This window comes from Vigna radiata, chromosome 6, assembly GCF_000741045.1.
Source record: "Vigna radiata var. radiata cultivar VC1973A chromosome 6, Vradiata_ver6, whole genome shotgun sequence".
NCBI classification, from domain to species: domain Eukaryota; kingdom Viridiplantae; phylum Streptophyta; class Magnoliopsida; order Fabales; family Fabaceae; genus Vigna; species Vigna radiata.
Window position 1 is genome coordinate 31,929,095 of NC_028356.1, and position 17,470 is coordinate 31,946,564.

The 17,470-nt window shown below is 30.5% G+C and overlaps 1 protein-coding gene across 1 annotated transcript; it reads left to right on the forward strand.

The window, feature by feature from the left end:
- Nucleotides 1-1,157: 1,157 nt before the first annotated feature.
- LOC106764017 (NADP-dependent glyceraldehyde-3-phosphate dehydrogenase) lies at nt 1,158-5,531 on the forward strand. The gene is made up of 9 exons (XM_014648214.2): nt 1,158-1,435; nt 1,654-1,847; nt 2,042-2,170; nt 2,540-2,659; nt 2,806-2,942; nt 3,288-3,443; nt 4,154-4,532; nt 4,888-5,004; nt 5,236-5,531. The coding sequence occupies exons 1-9, from the start codon at nt 1,291-1,293 to the stop codon at nt 5,347-5,349; spliced, it is 1,491 nt and encodes a 496-aa protein (XP_014503700.1). The 5' UTR covers nt 1,158-1,290; the 3' UTR covers nt 5,350-5,531.
- The last annotated feature ends 11,939 nt before the right edge of the window (nt 5,532-17,470 follow it).

Below are 17,470 nucleotides of genomic sequence, written 5' to 3' on the forward strand. Positions count from 1 at the left end.
AAAAGCGAGGATTAAACTAGTTATAACTCATAGAAGAGCTAATTTTGTTGATAAAATGAAGTTCAAATAATGGTAAGAAATAACATTATCAACATGCAAGTTTAAATTATCAAATTAGCAAAACTTAAAAACAAGGTAATTGGCTTTCCTTACATGATAGATGACCAAGCCACTCTAGAAAGCCTAAAACAAAGAGTTTTATAGAAGACTCAAACGTGACATGCAATCATAACAAGTTCGCATGCAAATGAAGAACAAAACAAAGAGAGGAGTAGAAAATTAACTTACTTTATTTGAGAAACTAATCGATTCAAATTGAAGAGCCGATCGCCAAGATCAATCCTACAGTCTCGTTTCTTCAATTAGACGAACAGAAGATAAAAACTCCTAGTGAGAAGTTTGAGAACTATAAAAAAATATTTATATAAAAATTGTGTATTTGAAAATAATAAAACACTTTCATAACAAAACTATTTATATTAAAACCTTTTAAAAATAGTCGAGTCTTATTAATTTTAAATCATTACCACTCTCAAAATGTTATTTTTTTTCTTTACAAACATAATCCAATTAAAAAAATAAATAAATGATAGGTACTTAATTTAAAATTATAATTTTTTTAATACTCAATATATCATAAAAGTTTAATAAAGACTTAAGCAAAATTTCTTTGAGATATATTTTGGTCACGTGAGGTGCGAAAATACTAGTTTATTAGATAAAATTATTAAAGTAAATTATGTCAATATATCTTGCAGCCTTCATGACTTTGAAAAGAACTCCTTATTTTTTTCTATCACAATACTGACAGTCTAGTATTATATAATATTTAATAAATTTTCAATACTAGCTTAATATTCTATAATTATATAAAAAGATATTCAGAAAGTATTTATATCTTTAAATTTGAATCATAATTAAAAACACTATAGCTCTCACATGACACCTTGAACACGAATTCTGGTAGTGTTATCTATGAATATCATCATGCTCCACAAATTAATAGGAGCGTGTCCTATAGTTAATGAACAAAATTAGTAATTTAACAATGACTAAAAATTTTCATTTTAATTCCTACGAAACTGCATGAAGAGCACACTGATCGGTCAAGGACTAAACTAGACTTGGCACAAAATGTTAGCAGCATTTGTCGCTGTTCATTGACTCTGTCTGAACTCACTCCAATAAAAAATTTCCAACCACATCATCAATATCAATATAATCAATATAAATATATACATATGCAAGCAAAAGTTCAAACCTCAAATCATATAGAATCACTTGTTCAAGATGGCTGCCACTGAAACCTTTGGAGAGATCATAGATGGTGATGTCTTCAAGTACTATGCAAATGGCTGCTGGAACAAGTCCTCTTCTGGGAAATCCGTTCCCATCATCAACCCTTCTACTAGGAAGCCCCACTTCAAGGTCCAAGGTATTGTTAACACATCCTATTTTCTACCAAATTGGTTTCTGACACAATACTTGGATTGGAAAAGAATTAACAATATGATCATTTAGTTTTCTCATGTTTTGTTGTTGGAAATCATGATTAATACAGCATGATGGTACTGTCTTTTTTTTGAGTTTTGTTTTAAGGGTTGTAAGTTGTAAATTTGGGAAATTAATTCTCTTTGACTGAATATCAAACAGCTTGTACCCGGGAAGAGGTTGATAGGGTCATGGAATCAGCAAAAACAGCTCAAAAATCATGGGCCAAGACTCCACTGTGGAAAAGAGCAGAGTTGCTTCACAAGGCTGCAGCAATACTGAAGGAACATAAAGAACCTATTGCTGAGTGTCTGGTTAAGGAGATTGCAAAGCCAGCTAAAGATGCTGTCACTGAAGTATGTACATCTTCAAGACCTTGTTTTCCCCCACTTTTTTTCTTTCATATTTTAACTTTTAGCATTCAAATACCATGCACGTAGCATTTAGGAATCCTTGATGGGAATATTGAGGTTTATGTTGCACGTTCATGAGATTTGTCCATTTTGGTCTTGGTTTTCACCTCCCTTTTAAATGCTTTGTTTTTATGTAGGTGGTCAGATCAGGAGATTTGATCTCATATTGTGCTGAGGAAGGTGTAAGAATTCTTGGGGAAGGAAAGTTTCTGGTCTCTGATAGTTTTCCAGGCAATGATAGAACCAAATACTGTCTCTCTTCCAAGGTATTCTTTGAGAGATGGTGGCTGTAACACCAACCATTAACTATTGTTACTTTTTCCCTCGCGTCGCAATGTCAAAAATCTTACTATTTTTTTTCACCAAGTAAATGACTCACATTCCACTAGACAGTTAGTGATAAGATAAACATTAGTACCATCTTAGGATTTGGACTTATAAACTCTTTACAAAACCTATAATATAATTACTACATTGAACATATCTCTGGTTCATGTGCTGTGGATTATCCAAATCTTATAAGTACTATATCGACCATATCTCTGATCCAAGTGAGATCTCAGCAATATCCTAGACTTTATGCATGATCTTGTTACTGTAAATAAGGCATTATTTTGAGATATTTCTGATTGCAGATTCCACTTGGAGTTGTTTTAGCCATTCCACCTTTTAACTATCCTGTTAATCTGGCTGTTTCAAAGATTGCTCCAGCGCTTATTTCTGGAAACTCCATTGTTCTTAAACCCCCCACTCAGGTTTGCAACTATTTATATATATAGCATATACTTATTAGCTATTGATAGTTAGTGTTACTATTATTTAATTCAGATAAAATCTAAAGGGCTGTCTATATTTTGAATGCTTTGAGTCAGACAATTTGCTTAGCTCTTAATCTTTACAGGGTGCCGTGGCTGCATTACACATGGTGCATTGCTTTCATTTGGCAGGTTTTCCCCAAGGTCTTATTAGCTGTGTCACAGGAAAAGGTTCTGAGATTGGTGATTTTCTTACAATGCATCCGGGGGTGAACTGCATAAGGTAATATGCCTTTTTTTTTTCCTATATTGTAATTGGTTTCCTCCAGTATGATATAATGGTTATTGATTTCTATGTAATAATTCACGTGCTTCCTAATTTGCAAATGTAGTCCCAACTTCGAACTAGATATGTTCAAGCTTGATAAATTCATCATGAATCATCTTTTTTATGCTGACAAGTAGTAGTTGCAACTGTAATTCTAAGATATAACATGAAAAATATGAGTGATGTACCAAATTATGAAGATAGAATAGTGACTGGGAGTTTTTTTCTTAGATATGAGAGGTGTTTTGTCATTGCATTTTTGACTGAGAATTTCCCCACCTAATTCACAATAATCCTCAGTTTTACTGGTGGAGACACCGGAATAGCAATATCAAAGAAGGCTGGCATGGTTCCTCTTCAAATGGAGCTAGGAGGAAAAGATGCATGCATTGTTCTTGAAGATGCTGACTTGGATTTGGCAGCTGCTAACATGGTAAAAGGAGCTTTCTCTTACAGGTAATAATGGACTTTAAATTATGTTACAGGAGAAACAGCAATTTTGCTTCATTAGTCATTTAACATATGGATCAGGATTTTCCTATCAAAATTTGTATTACTTCCTTTCCATATGTTAGATCTTTAAGGTTAACATTCATAGATTAAGAAATAATTAGAGGAAGTAAAATGTTATTATATTTTGACTAAAAATATCTTTATTTAATACCTTAAACCTACACCATTGATAGTGTGATACTTCCTTCTGTTCTCAGATATTTAGTAAAAATATTAGAAAATTAGAAAAATTTAAGGCAAATATAATCTATCTGTTAATATTGAATTTTGTTTATTTGAGAATGGATGCAGTATCAAGAAAGAGAAAAAGTATTAATTAGAAGTATAAAACAAATAAAGACATGGGAATGAGACATGTGATCTTGTCCTTCTTATTTGTTTCTCTACCCTCCAAAAGGTAATTCATTCACTGAAGTTATTTTATGGAACAATAATGTAAAGAAGGAAACAGTGCATGCAACAAAATCCACCAAAGGCGTCCTTGAATTTCATGATTAATGTGGAAGTTTCACTTATTCCCAAGTTTAAAACCTCAATATGTGAACTTATTCATTTATTTATACATTACAATTTTCTCATTGTGGCTGCATAAATTCCCTTGACAGAAATACTCATAAATACTAATACAAATGCTGTGAAAAATTTTATGCCAGTGGTCAAAGATGCACTGCTGTAAAGGTTGTTTTGGTCATGGGATCGGTTGCCAATACCCTTGTTAAGAAAATCAATGATAAAGTTGCCAAGTTAACTGTTGGACTACCTGAGAATGACTGTGATGTAACACCAGTTGTCACAGAATCCTCTGCTAACTTCATTGAAGGATTGGTAATGGATGCTAAGGAGAAAGGAGCAACATTCTGCCAGGAATACAAAAGGGAAGGAAATCTCATTTGGCCATTGCTGTTGGATAATGTTCGTCCTGATATGAGGATAGCATGGGAGGAGCCATTTGGACCAGTTTTGCCAGTTATCAGAATAAATTCTGTTGAGGAGGGAATCCACCACTGTAATGCCAGCAATTTTGGCCTTCAGGTATTGCACAGTTCATCAATATTTAATTTTGTCATTTATATTAAAGGTAAGATTTGGGTTCATATATGGAATTTTCTACCAGAAAGTGTAAACTAGAATCAAGTTTCACTTGGTAAATGAGCTTAAAAGTTTGAGCAGTGTTTTATTTTCAGAAATAGGATGCTTTTGTGAATATCTAGTGTGTTAAGTGGATTGTCCATTTAAATCTAAACTTGCTTTCATCATATTCATGATCACATGAGTGACAGCATAATCTTGAGTGGGGTCTCAGTCAAAACTCCCAATGCCATTTTATCTACTACAAAGCAGAAATGCTTTCTTTCCTTTGTTTAATTTTATCATATGTATAATGCAGGGATGTGTCTTCACCAAAGACATTAACAAAGCAATGTTGATAAGTGATGCAATGGAGACAGGAACAGTTCAAATTAACTCAGCACCATCTCGTGGACCTGATCACTTTCCTTTTCAGGTGAAAATTGTTCTACATTTTCCAAGTTGCCATAAAATTTGTATAGGTTGTAATACTAGTTGCAGAACTCCTTTTTACAGGAAGCAAATTCAAAGGTTTCCACCAATAAAAAAAGATAGAAAAAATTCCTCATTTGTTTCAACACACCATCATGAATTGATGACTTTAATTTATATACACATACAGTGAAGAATTTGTTTTTTCTAAACATGAAAATATGATTTTTGGCAGGGACTGAAGGATAGTGGAATTGGTTCTCAAGGAATCACCAACAGTATTAACATGATGACAAAGGTTAAGACTACAGTAATAAACTTACCAGCAGCTTCTTACACTATGGGATGAGATGATTAAGAAACTATTAAGTTACTCAAAGTAGTGGTATCTATAAAGAAGCTGTTTTCCAATCTTCCACGTTTCATCTTTAACATTAGAGTAGAGTGAAAGAATAGTGTTTGAGAGCAATGGTAACTATTTGTTTTGTACAACTATAGGATATTAATCTTCAATAAATTATGGTTTTCCCACTCTTTTTCTTCAACTTATGATGCTTGGATCATCATGTGATAATTCTAGGGAGAAGTATGTGTTATAGTTAAAAAGATTAAATATTATTTTATTCCTTTAATTTTATGTGAAAATTGAAATTTATCATTTTTTAAAATTTATACCAATGAAATAACGAAGAATGTTATTTGTAAACATAATGAATGAAGAAACTAGCAGTTTTGCGGAAAGAAAAAAAAATCGCATTTTAAGAGTTTCTGTAGCCATTTATGGAGGTTGAAAATAATTATGTTGGGAAGATTGAAAAAAAAAAACTAGATTTGAGTAAATGTATAGGATTTTTTTGTAGGTTGAAAGTTTGTAATATTTAGAGGCAAAATTTTTGCAGTGTAGTAGTGGAGACAAATTTTGATTTGAAGACAAAAATGAATATACATATCCAACTAATTTTTACAAAATAAAATTTCATAAATCTAATCTTGTAGTTAAAATTATCTCAAAATTATTTTCCACCATAGATACAATTGTTCTCAATATACTAATAAATAAATCTCCACACAAATGAATACAATTCCATAACTCCTACTCCCATTACGAATTACATTAATTTTGTAACTTCGAAGTATTACAAATGCATAATGATAAAGACAGATAAAACATTGATGAGAAAATGAAGGACACCTAAACACAAGAGAGAAAAAAAATAAGAAAGTAGTCTAACTACATAAAACGAGCAAAGGTGACACGTTTTCATCTGTCATTGTTCTATTGTTTCAAATAATCATCCACGTGTCATGTGAATATGTTACATCATCACCCCTCTAACACCGTCCGTCCAGTTAATCTAACATATATATTAACTCATTTTAACAAAAATGGAGGCTATATTGGAAAAAAAAAATTGAGGAACATATTGACTAATTTCAATAAATATTGAAAAAAAAATTATTAAACTAAAAGTTTTATAGGGTAAAAGCTTTTGATATTGACTTAGTTATTATTGTATTAGAAAATGTTATTTGATTTTATTATTTTATATTACTTGAACGTTTTGGTATATTAGTCAATGACCGTTAACACATGATTGAGTTGTTGAAATTAGTAGTTGAGCATGTTGAAATTTTGTTGTGTTTGATATGTTGTTTGATCTTGTCTGAATTAGACTTGAATTAAGAAATTGAGGATTTGATCATTTGAGCAAATTGGTCTATACTCTGATATTGAAAACTATTTTTGAACCAAACACAAAGTTAGGGACATCAATTTGATTATCTGAACAAGTCCCTGTTTTCTCAAATAATGTATTTAAATGTGTTGGTTTCTGATATGATGCTAAGTGGCATTGGTGTGGCACTTAACGCAAGCTTGGTTGTGAAGGTTTGGGAGCATTTAAGCTCCAAACCACTAAACATCATGTTTATACCACTAAGCAACCAAAAATGTGTATGTTCTAGTGCCGAGCGGTGGCTTTGTACTGTTGAGCACCACTTTTCTCTGCAGGTCTGAACTGTTTAATTCCATGTCGCTAAGCGAAAAAATGGTCTCGTTAGGCGAGACAGTTTCCGAGAGGTTTGAAGCTAAGCGCTCTCCTTTGTGAAAAGTCTCGCGTTGAGTGTCACTATGAGTATCAATGTATGTTTTTGGTGAATTTCTAATTCTTTGAATTGTTTGAAGTTATTTATCATGGTTTCTATGTATGGTTATTATGAATTGTGATGTTTCATGGATTGGTAACATGATTGTAAGTATGTATGGTATTTATTCATATATGATATTGTTGTGAATGTTAGTTAGTTAAATCAAGTATGAAACTGATGACGAAGTAGTGATTTCCAAGGAAGGAATTATGTGAAATGTGTGTTTTAGTGTGGTGTGCCTTGAAGCAAAGACTATTCCATTTGGTATAGCTATCCTAACTCTACTAATATTCATACTCATGTCAAGGACGATGATTAGATGGTGAGAGTGGTAAGAGTTTCTGTCATAAAAGACAATCCTAGAGTTCTTATGACTATGATAAAGACTAAACTTGTTTCAAATTTCTAATTTAAACTTGATTACTATATATTTTAAATTTTAAATTTCTTGTTTATGAATCCATATTTTAGAAAAACAAAATTTAATTGAAATGATTAGTTATTTTTTTTATCTTTTAAAGTTAAAAGAATTATTCTTTAATTACTACTTAAATTTAATATAATTGAATTGAAATATTATTTCTAATTATTTTTATTTAGTTTATTCAAAATTCCATGATTCAATTATTTATTTGTTATTTTATATCATTATTTAATTATTATTATTATTATTATTATTATTATTATTATGTTATTGTACTATTGTATTATTATTAAATATTATTATGTGATATAATAAATTATTAATTTTTAAAAATCCTTAAATTTGTTGAACTTTTATTCTTTTAGATGTTGTTCTTAACTTAAATACTAACTCTTTTTATAGGTGAGAAATTTGTAAAAATTATTTAAGTACATTAGAAAGGTTCATTAAAAAGTTTTTATCTTTTTACAATATTTTTGGCTTTTGAATTTTCTATTCAAAAACTTAGTTACCACAATTTTACATTCTTTTTAGATTTTGAATTTCAAAATCAATTGTTACTATATATTACGAATTTCAAATTTACCAAATAAATCTTAAGTTTAAGAAAATATTGAAATTAAAATCGTTAGTTATTTCTATATCTTTAAATGTTGAAAGAATTTATAATTTTTACTTTTTAATAATATACTTATTTTTATGTTATTGAAATTTTTATTTAAATTTAACATAAGTGTATTATAATTTTAAATAAATTGATATTTATAATATTTTAGTATTTAGTTTATTAATGATGTCATAATTAATTACTTATTTTATATCATATTTTAATTATTATTATTATTATTATTATTATTTATTATTTACATATTTTCATTAATGTTTTTGTGTTATTTATATTTTATATTTTGTTCACATCTTAAATACGAATTGTTTTGATATGTTAGAAATATGTAAAAGTTTTTTAGAGCCATTAAAATTACATTACAAAGATATTATATTTTTACAATTTTTTTATTTTTAAATTTCAAATTCAAATTTTATTACCGTATTTTAAAATTAATGGAAAATAAAATGTAACTATTATTATTATTAGTATTAATATTACCATTACTATTATTTTTTTTTATTATTATTATTATTTGTTATGAAAATAATAATAATAATTAATATTATTATCATTATTAATATTATTACTATTATTATTAAAAACATATGTAAAATTATAAAAAGGTGACGTGTAAAGGGCAAAAATGTTTCATATATTTATTTATTATAAAGTAAACTATATATAATGTATTAGTTTGAATTTATAAAAGTATAATTACAATCTAATATAATTACTTTATTATAAACATATAAAAATAATATTTTAATTATTTTTACGATAAATATGTATTTAAATTATATATATATATATATATATATATATATATCCAAATAAATATTTATATATTATAATACACAATAATATTTATTAATATAATAAAATAATAATACAAATATAAATAATAAAACTTAAACAAATGATATAAATAAATAATTTATAGAATAATGTCATCGTTAATAAATTATATATATATATATATATATATATATATATATATATATATATATATATATATATATATATAAATTGTATAGTTTTACAAGTAATAGAGTTGGGACAAACAATTCATATTGATAAGGTATTTCAACAAACTACATAAGGAAACAAATTAGTTTGTTGATGAGAAGTCATGGAAGACATATTGTAAGCAAAATATTTTACAAGCTTTTAAACTTGTATTATTTTGATTTTTTTTCAACTTGGACTGAACTTTGCATATTTTAACAGGAGTAATTTTTTTACTAGATTTTCACAAGTCAGATCTGAGCAAGAATCATGGACTCTTGATGATGCATTTCAAGCAAATATGGATGATGAAGACATCATTAGGATACAATATTTGGTGAATGTCGTCAGTGAAAAAACAAAGGGCGACTTTTAGGACAAAACAACTTGTTGCCCAATACATTACTAAAAAAGATTCATTGAAGCATTAACCATCTACATCTATTAGTGTTGACCCAGGTTATGATGAGTTGAGACATAATTGTAAGCTTGTGACCAAGGTTATGTGATCTTTAAGAATCTTCAAAATTTGGTTATGAGGTTCTTGCCTCCAAACTTACAGCCCATGGTCCATCACCCTTAGTCCACCCCACCACCATTTAACCACCTCCTCGGTAAGATCAAGATGAATAAGGCAACAACTTTGATGATGACTATAATGATTATTAGATAGTTACTTTATGTTAAGTTTTGTATAATTGACATTATTTTATATATGTTTTTAATGATATGTATTATATTTATTTCATTGTATTGGTTGATTTATGACTACATATATCTGGATTCTTTAATTGGGATTTCTTTGATTGCTTCTGATTTTGTTCAAGTTGAATGTGGTGGTGAGCAAATGTTATCCACTGTACTTCAACCAGTTTCACACATTACTGATAGACCATTGACATATTATATCCATCAGTAATTATTGACAAATTGTGTCCGCTAATAATTATCAATAAATCATAACTATTAATCATTACTGATGGATTTTGTTCACAATTATTACGGACAAATCTTATCTATCAATTGTCAACGAAATTTATTCGTTAAAATTTACCGATAGACTTAATATATTAATAAATGTTTCTAATAAGATAATTAACGACAAATCTTTGCATAAGCAAATGGATTCTAACTTTCGAGAATATATATTTCTCTCTGATTTAAGAGTAACCATTTATACTCTTTTACAAATGACATTGCATAAGCAAATTTAACATATGAAAAGGCAATGTATTGTAATGGATTATAATTTGTAAGAGAAACAACATTATCAAGGTTTGACTCAAAAGTGCATAAAAGAAAAAAACAAATTACATAAGAAAAAGAAAGACTACATGAGAAGAGGTTTGTTCATTCAAGAACATGCAATCTGAGAGGAAAGGGGAGTGAATTCAAATTGGTTGTCCCAAGCATAATTAAATTGAACAGCATCTCCATAGACAGATTGGCCATTGTTAACAAGACAGCGAGCAGGGGAGATTCTCAAAACTGATGGGTCTATTTTCTCAACCGTTCGAAATCCCTCGCAATTCAACATCACGTTCAATTGAACACATGCACAATTGTTGGTGATTTTCACTCTCCATTCTGGCTTTCCTCGTACTTTAACTCCTGTTAGATTTTGGGTAATTAAGAGATCTCTGAAAGAGCATGTACCTGACATCATCATCCATGGAAGAGTTTAGGAATCCCATTTTATATATAAGAAAAATATTAATTATATTTTTAATTCCTAAACTTTTAAACAAAATGTCTAAGATATGACAAAATAATGAGTGATGAGAAAAAATTGTATTATATATTGTGAGAAAAATAATTTACCTTCACAGATTATGGGAAGGAGGAGAATGATGCAAAGAATTGTCAAATGAGCCATTGCAGAGATACAAATGCAAGCTTTTATTTTGACACTGATATGCTGCATTATTTATAGGTAACAAATTACATTTGACAATTACAGAGTTAAAGCACGATAAAGAAAAAGACAGAAGTTTTTATGATTAATTAGTGGAAAGAAATCACAATTAATGTGAATTGATTTTTGTAAAGAAAAATCCTCTGGATATTTCTGTATCCATTATTAATATTGATAGTGCATCAATAGAAAACATTAATGACATAAATTCAAAGCTTAATTAATGTACCGTGTCCTAATTTGTGGTTCTTTATTGTTTCATATATAAGTTAAATACATATACCACCTAAAATCAATTTTAACTGATATCAATATAGAAAAATACTTATTAATATGAATTCAAAAATTTGATGAACTTTAACAGATAAAATAATCGATTATAAAATTATTGATATTAATATTTTAAGTTATTAATAATTTTTTACCTTTCATGGTAAAAAATATATTTTTTAATTGAAAAAAATAAAAATTTAAAATATATTATTTTTGGGTAGAAGAATATATTATCAGTTTTACGATAATATATATTTTTTTTTTGTGACAGGCGGCTCTGTGAGCAGCAAATTATTTGGTGTAACGCAGGATTTGTTAGTTGATGATAGCTGATGGACGTTGAAGGAGCGATTATAATTGAAACCGGAACAGTGGAATATTTTATTTTTTTATAAATAAAAATTCAATACTTTAATTTTGTTTTAATTAATCTTTAAATTTTACTATTTAAATAACACACTAAATTGTAGTTATATACTAATTAATTTAGAATTTATAATGTTTTAATTAATTTCATTATCATTAATCTTTAAATTTTACTCTTTTTTCCAATTGAAACTTTGACCCAAGTGTCATCCCAATTAATTCTTAAAATTTGCTTCCTTTTTTAAAAAGTTATTTATATATTAAATTACGTTAAACAAATAACGAACAAAACGTGTTTTTATTTTCAAAATAATACTTTTTTATAGAACATTTATTCAATAGATTTATTCAAACTTATTTTTCCAAGTAGATTTAAAAATAATGGACTTATTTAAATTTTTTGTTTTTATTTATTTAAAATGGGAGGAAAAATAAACAAATTAAAAGTTAAAATTAAAATTATAAAAAGTAATTTCAAATAATTAATGAAAATATTGCCTTTCAATTTTAATTACTTCAAGAGAAGAAATAAAATAAAAAATAATTTATAATTTTTTTCGTATAATTTGAAACTAAGTTTGTTATTACTAATTCTTTGAAAAATAAAATATTATAATAATAAATATTTATATCAATACTAATTAGAATAATAATGATAATAATGCTTTAAAATTTAAAACTTGTACAATATACCTTTTTAGTTGACTTTCAATACGAGCTTTTTAAAGTTCAAGATTAGGTTAACTTTCTCTAGTCGAATTTTAATATCGACTTTTTTAGGTCTAGTTCTCTGAAGGGATCCTTCAATTGAGTTTTAAGAGTGAATTCTCCTAAACTAAGTTTCAAGATTGGTTACAACTGAACAAAGTTCCTTTAGTCATCCACTTTTGATCAAGTAATTATGAATGGTTAGATTTACAATCAAGCAAAGCTCCTTTAGCTGCCCGCTCTGGATCGAGTGGTTATGCATAGTCAGATTAAACAACATGGTTGACCGGTCACAACATGATCAATTTAACAATAGTAATAATAAATCAACCTCTTAATATAGATAAAAGACTCAAGTATGACTTTAAGATAACACACACAATACACATTGATTGTTAATCGAATAATCATCTACTAATTTTAGAATCAAAGTACCTTCTACTGGTGTCACTTGAACAAACTTTAGACTATGTGAAAAAAAAAATAAAGAAGAAGCAACCTAAGGGGTGACTAGACCCATTTAGTCTCTACAACAGAACCCGTCCGACCAAAGACACCAAAATCATTTTGGCACCATTAGGCCACAAAACATTAAAGATCGATCACAACTACTATATATATATATATATATATATATATATATATATATATATATATATATATATATATATATATATATATATATATATATATATATATATCTGGTAAAACTTTAATATAGCATGCACACAATATTAATTGTTAACCAAAAAATACCTTCTAAAAGTATCTCCTAAATAAACTTTGGACGACGTGGAAATCAAACAGCGAAACTGAAGCAACTAAGAAGGACTCAATTTGTCCAATCTACAACACAACCATCCAACTAAGGACACCTCTGAAACAAAACTTATATTTTATTTCTCATTATTTTTTTCTACAAATCATTATAATAATAAGTTTTATTCAAATTATATTAAGAAATTATTTTTTTTCTAAAACAATTCTTCAAATGAACTTATTAGAACATTACTTTTTCAAATAGACGAAAGTCGAATTCTCAACTGATTTTTTAATAGTCAATATTAGAAATCCTTTCAAAATTCAACTACAATTATCAAATTCCGGAAGGATGTATTTTTCCTTTTATCTTTTTTAAGGAGGTAATATTAAAAAAATTAAATATTAAAAATTATAACAAGAGAAAAGTAATTTAAAATAATTAATTAAAAAAGCTGCAATTAAATATTTTAGTTCTTTAGAAAAACTGATAAATAAAGTAAGGGTGAATAAACTTTAATGTTTGTAGTATTAGTTTTTAACAGAATTTAAAATAAAAAATTCATTCTTACTTATTCTAATAAAAAGTTGGGTGCTTAGACTGAATATATATATATATATATATATATATATATATATATATATATATATATATATATATATATATATATATATATATATATATATATATATATATATATATATTATGGATTCTAAGTTTGGGTTAAATATGTTTTTAATTCCTAAAGTTTCACTGATTTTTTGTTTTAGTCCCTGCATCAAACATTGATGGCAATTCATCCTTTTAGTATGGAAACATGTATTTTTAGTCCCTAAAAATAAACGGTGTCAATTTTTTTGTGATGTGACTAACGGTCCTGCCACGTTTTTACTGTGCACTTCATGCCACGTTGAGATTTTTTAACATTTGAAACCTCTGAAGAACAAAAAATCCTAAGGGATACGCCCCAGCTGAGACAGTGAAGGAGAGGATCTCATTAACACGCCCGAGGGAGAACGGGGAGGGAGGATTGGCCTTCACCAGAAAGAACAGGAATTCACTTCCATTGCTCCCCTTCACTAGAATTTTCTCTCGCGTTGGCAATAACATTTCCAACAACAAAATACAATCTGGGAAAAGAAAACAAAGGGTTAACAGGGGAAAAGGAGACTACAGCCATAGAATAGGGACTCACCACCATCACCTGCCTAAGTACGGATCTTCCCTCAACCCCAATATCTCATCGTCGGTGCCATCATCCTCAGCCTCACCGTGCTACCCCTTTTCATCTAACCCACCTCCTCTCTCACCACCATATCCAACCCTTTCCATCGCATCATCAACATGCACAATACCAAACACACGCACAATACTCACTCGTTTTCCAAAAGCCCAACCATCATAACAGAAACCCAGGCATTCAAAGAATACAATTGTGCCCTTACGTAGCAGCACCATCTTCTCCTTCATCACACCATTGTTGCTTTTCACTCAAACCTGCAAAGGGAAACAACAGAAAACAGGGAAACTATCATATAGAATCCCAAACATGGTCTTGGCAAGCCTCTCTGTGGTTGTGTTATCTGATAATTAAACAATGAAAGTAGTGTTTTCAGGGGTGGCTGTGACGATGGGGTTTTAGGGGTAGAGTTGGGTTCAGTCGGGGCGGTAAAGGAGGTTGACGCGATGACCAGCATTGACAATGGTCGTGGCTCATGGCGTCAGTGATTCCCTTGTTGAAAGGGCGAAGGTGGGACGTGAAGGAAAGAAGGGCCTAGAGCTATGGCCGGTGATAATCCCGACGGAGAGCGGCGGTGCTCGCGACGCCTTGGGACTATGACACGGCAGCTGGCAAGACCGCAGTGGCGACCTGTGTCGCCTGCAGCGCCTCAGGTCGAGGGCGAAGGCCGTCACAGCAACGGGGATGTGTGGTGTCGTCGGCGACACTGAGACTGGTAGAGAGTCCGTCGCGAGGCCGGTTGGATGGCGCGGTGGGTGTCGGAGGGGAACGGTGGCAGGCAGCGCTCCAAGGAGGCAAACCCCAGCCCTAGGATAGTTTGAGGAGAAAGAGACCTTGGGTCTCTGTTTTTCTCGAGGCAGAGGAAAATGTTGAGATGGTTTGGAAATTGGGAGACCCCTAAGGGCACAGTGAAGACGTGGCATGTAGGGATGGCAAAAAAATCCGCGCCCGTGGATATCCGCGGATAAAATCCGCGATGGATAGTTAGCACCCGCGGATATTTACTACCCGCGGGTTGCGGGTAGCGGATATTTTAATACCCGCTTCTAAACGGGTCAGATGCGGGTATTATACTATCCGTACCCGCGGATATCCGCTACCCGCAAAAAATAAAAATAAAAATAAAATTTTAATTTATAAAATAATTTTAATTTAATTTAACTAAAATTTTATTTCAGGTAAACCTAGCCAATTTCTTTTTACACAACTTTAATCTTCCTTCAAAATCACAATCCCATCACCTCTTCCACGGACCAAAAGAAAAAACTAAACCAGATTCAACCATGGACCTTCTTCTCCATCACCAAAAACACATGTATTCTGCAAACGCACAAACGCCCAATACCACCTTCATCCACTATGACACATAATAAACAGAAAAACCATCTTTTTCTTGATTTTTCCATCTCCATTACATTGATTCAGACCACTGATTTGTTCATCATCAAACCTTTTTCTAATCATTGCAGCTTCATCTCATTTCACTTTTATTTTTCTCCATCTCCTCAGAAGTTAGCATGCACAGATCAACACACACATTCTTTTTCTCAGTTACATTTAAAAAGAGGTAAAGAAGTCGAGAGGGGAGAAGAAGGAGCGACCCTCGCGGGTTTGGATGAGGGAAGAAGAAAACTTGAGGCTTTCGCGTCCGAGGAAGATAATCACCAGTTGCAACGTCGGCGGCAAGTAGGGATTCCAGACAGAGGCGACACTATCACGGTGGCAGGGTTTCATCTTCACATATCATAAGGGAGGTGGTTCATGCGTTTTGGGAGGAACGCGAGAGCGGCGATGCTTCCAGCATGGGTGACCTTGTTGGCGGCGCTTTCGTTCGGCTAGGTGAGGCGCGGCGACACCAGTCAAGAGAAGAGTAGGGCGGCCGTAGATGGAGATGAAGAAGAGACCTAAATTCTGTTTTCATTTTTGGATGAAGAAAATAAGAAACCCTAATCTGATTTGAAAAGGAAAATGGGCCTTGGGTTTGGACCAATATTTACTTTGAGTACTCCTACAAATTTATTGCTGCACACTATACTCATGGGCTTGGACTGCATACACACTTATGATTTTTTATCTTTGCGGATATCCACGGGTATCTGCGGATTTTAAAATATCCGCAGATATTTTTTAAGCGGATATCCATGCGGGTAGCGGGTCGGGTAGCGGGTAGATTTTTTTTTTTGTCGGGTCGGGTTGCGGGTAGACACTATCCGTGCCCGATCCGACCCGTTGCCATCCCTAGCGGCATGAAGTGCACAATAAAGATGTGGCACGACTGTTAGCCATATCACAAAAAAATTGACGTCGTTTATTTTTAGGGACTAAAAATACATGTTTCCATACTAAGAGGATGAAATGCCATCAATGTTTCACAAGCATGATGACATATGAAGGAATTGGTAATTCGCTTGGAAAAAATCAGAAACACTCGCTATTAAACAATTTTTTACAAAAAATGATTTTATAATGAGTTTTCATTTTATAATTTTTGTCTTATCTAATTTTATCTAATTTTCACAAGCATAATGACATAAAAGGAATTGGTAATTGGCCCGAAGGTTTTTTAAGAGATGATGATTTAATATCTGCAGATGATGAAATTAGAGAGGTTAGTGAAGATGATGACATTGAAGAGATGTAGAATTAACCTCTGCCTGAAGGCAAATATGTCAATGACTCAACTCTTTACAAAGATAAATTGTTTAATTACAAGTATTTCTAATTTTTTTTCAGTTGGATTTACCATAGGATGATAGAAAAAATGTTAAAGTGGAAGAGATGAAAGAGAAAGGGTCGAGAGGAATGAGGGAGGTGAGTAAGGATTTGAAGGTTTCTTTTTTTAGTTTTGAGAATGAAAATTATTAAAATATCCTTGTTTTTAAAACTTAGAATCCATAATATATAAGGGTATTTTTGTCTACTATAATTCGATATACATTGTTAAAATGTACTAACTGAAAAACAGCCATACACACCCTGACAAACTCATATATATATATATATATATATATATATATATAT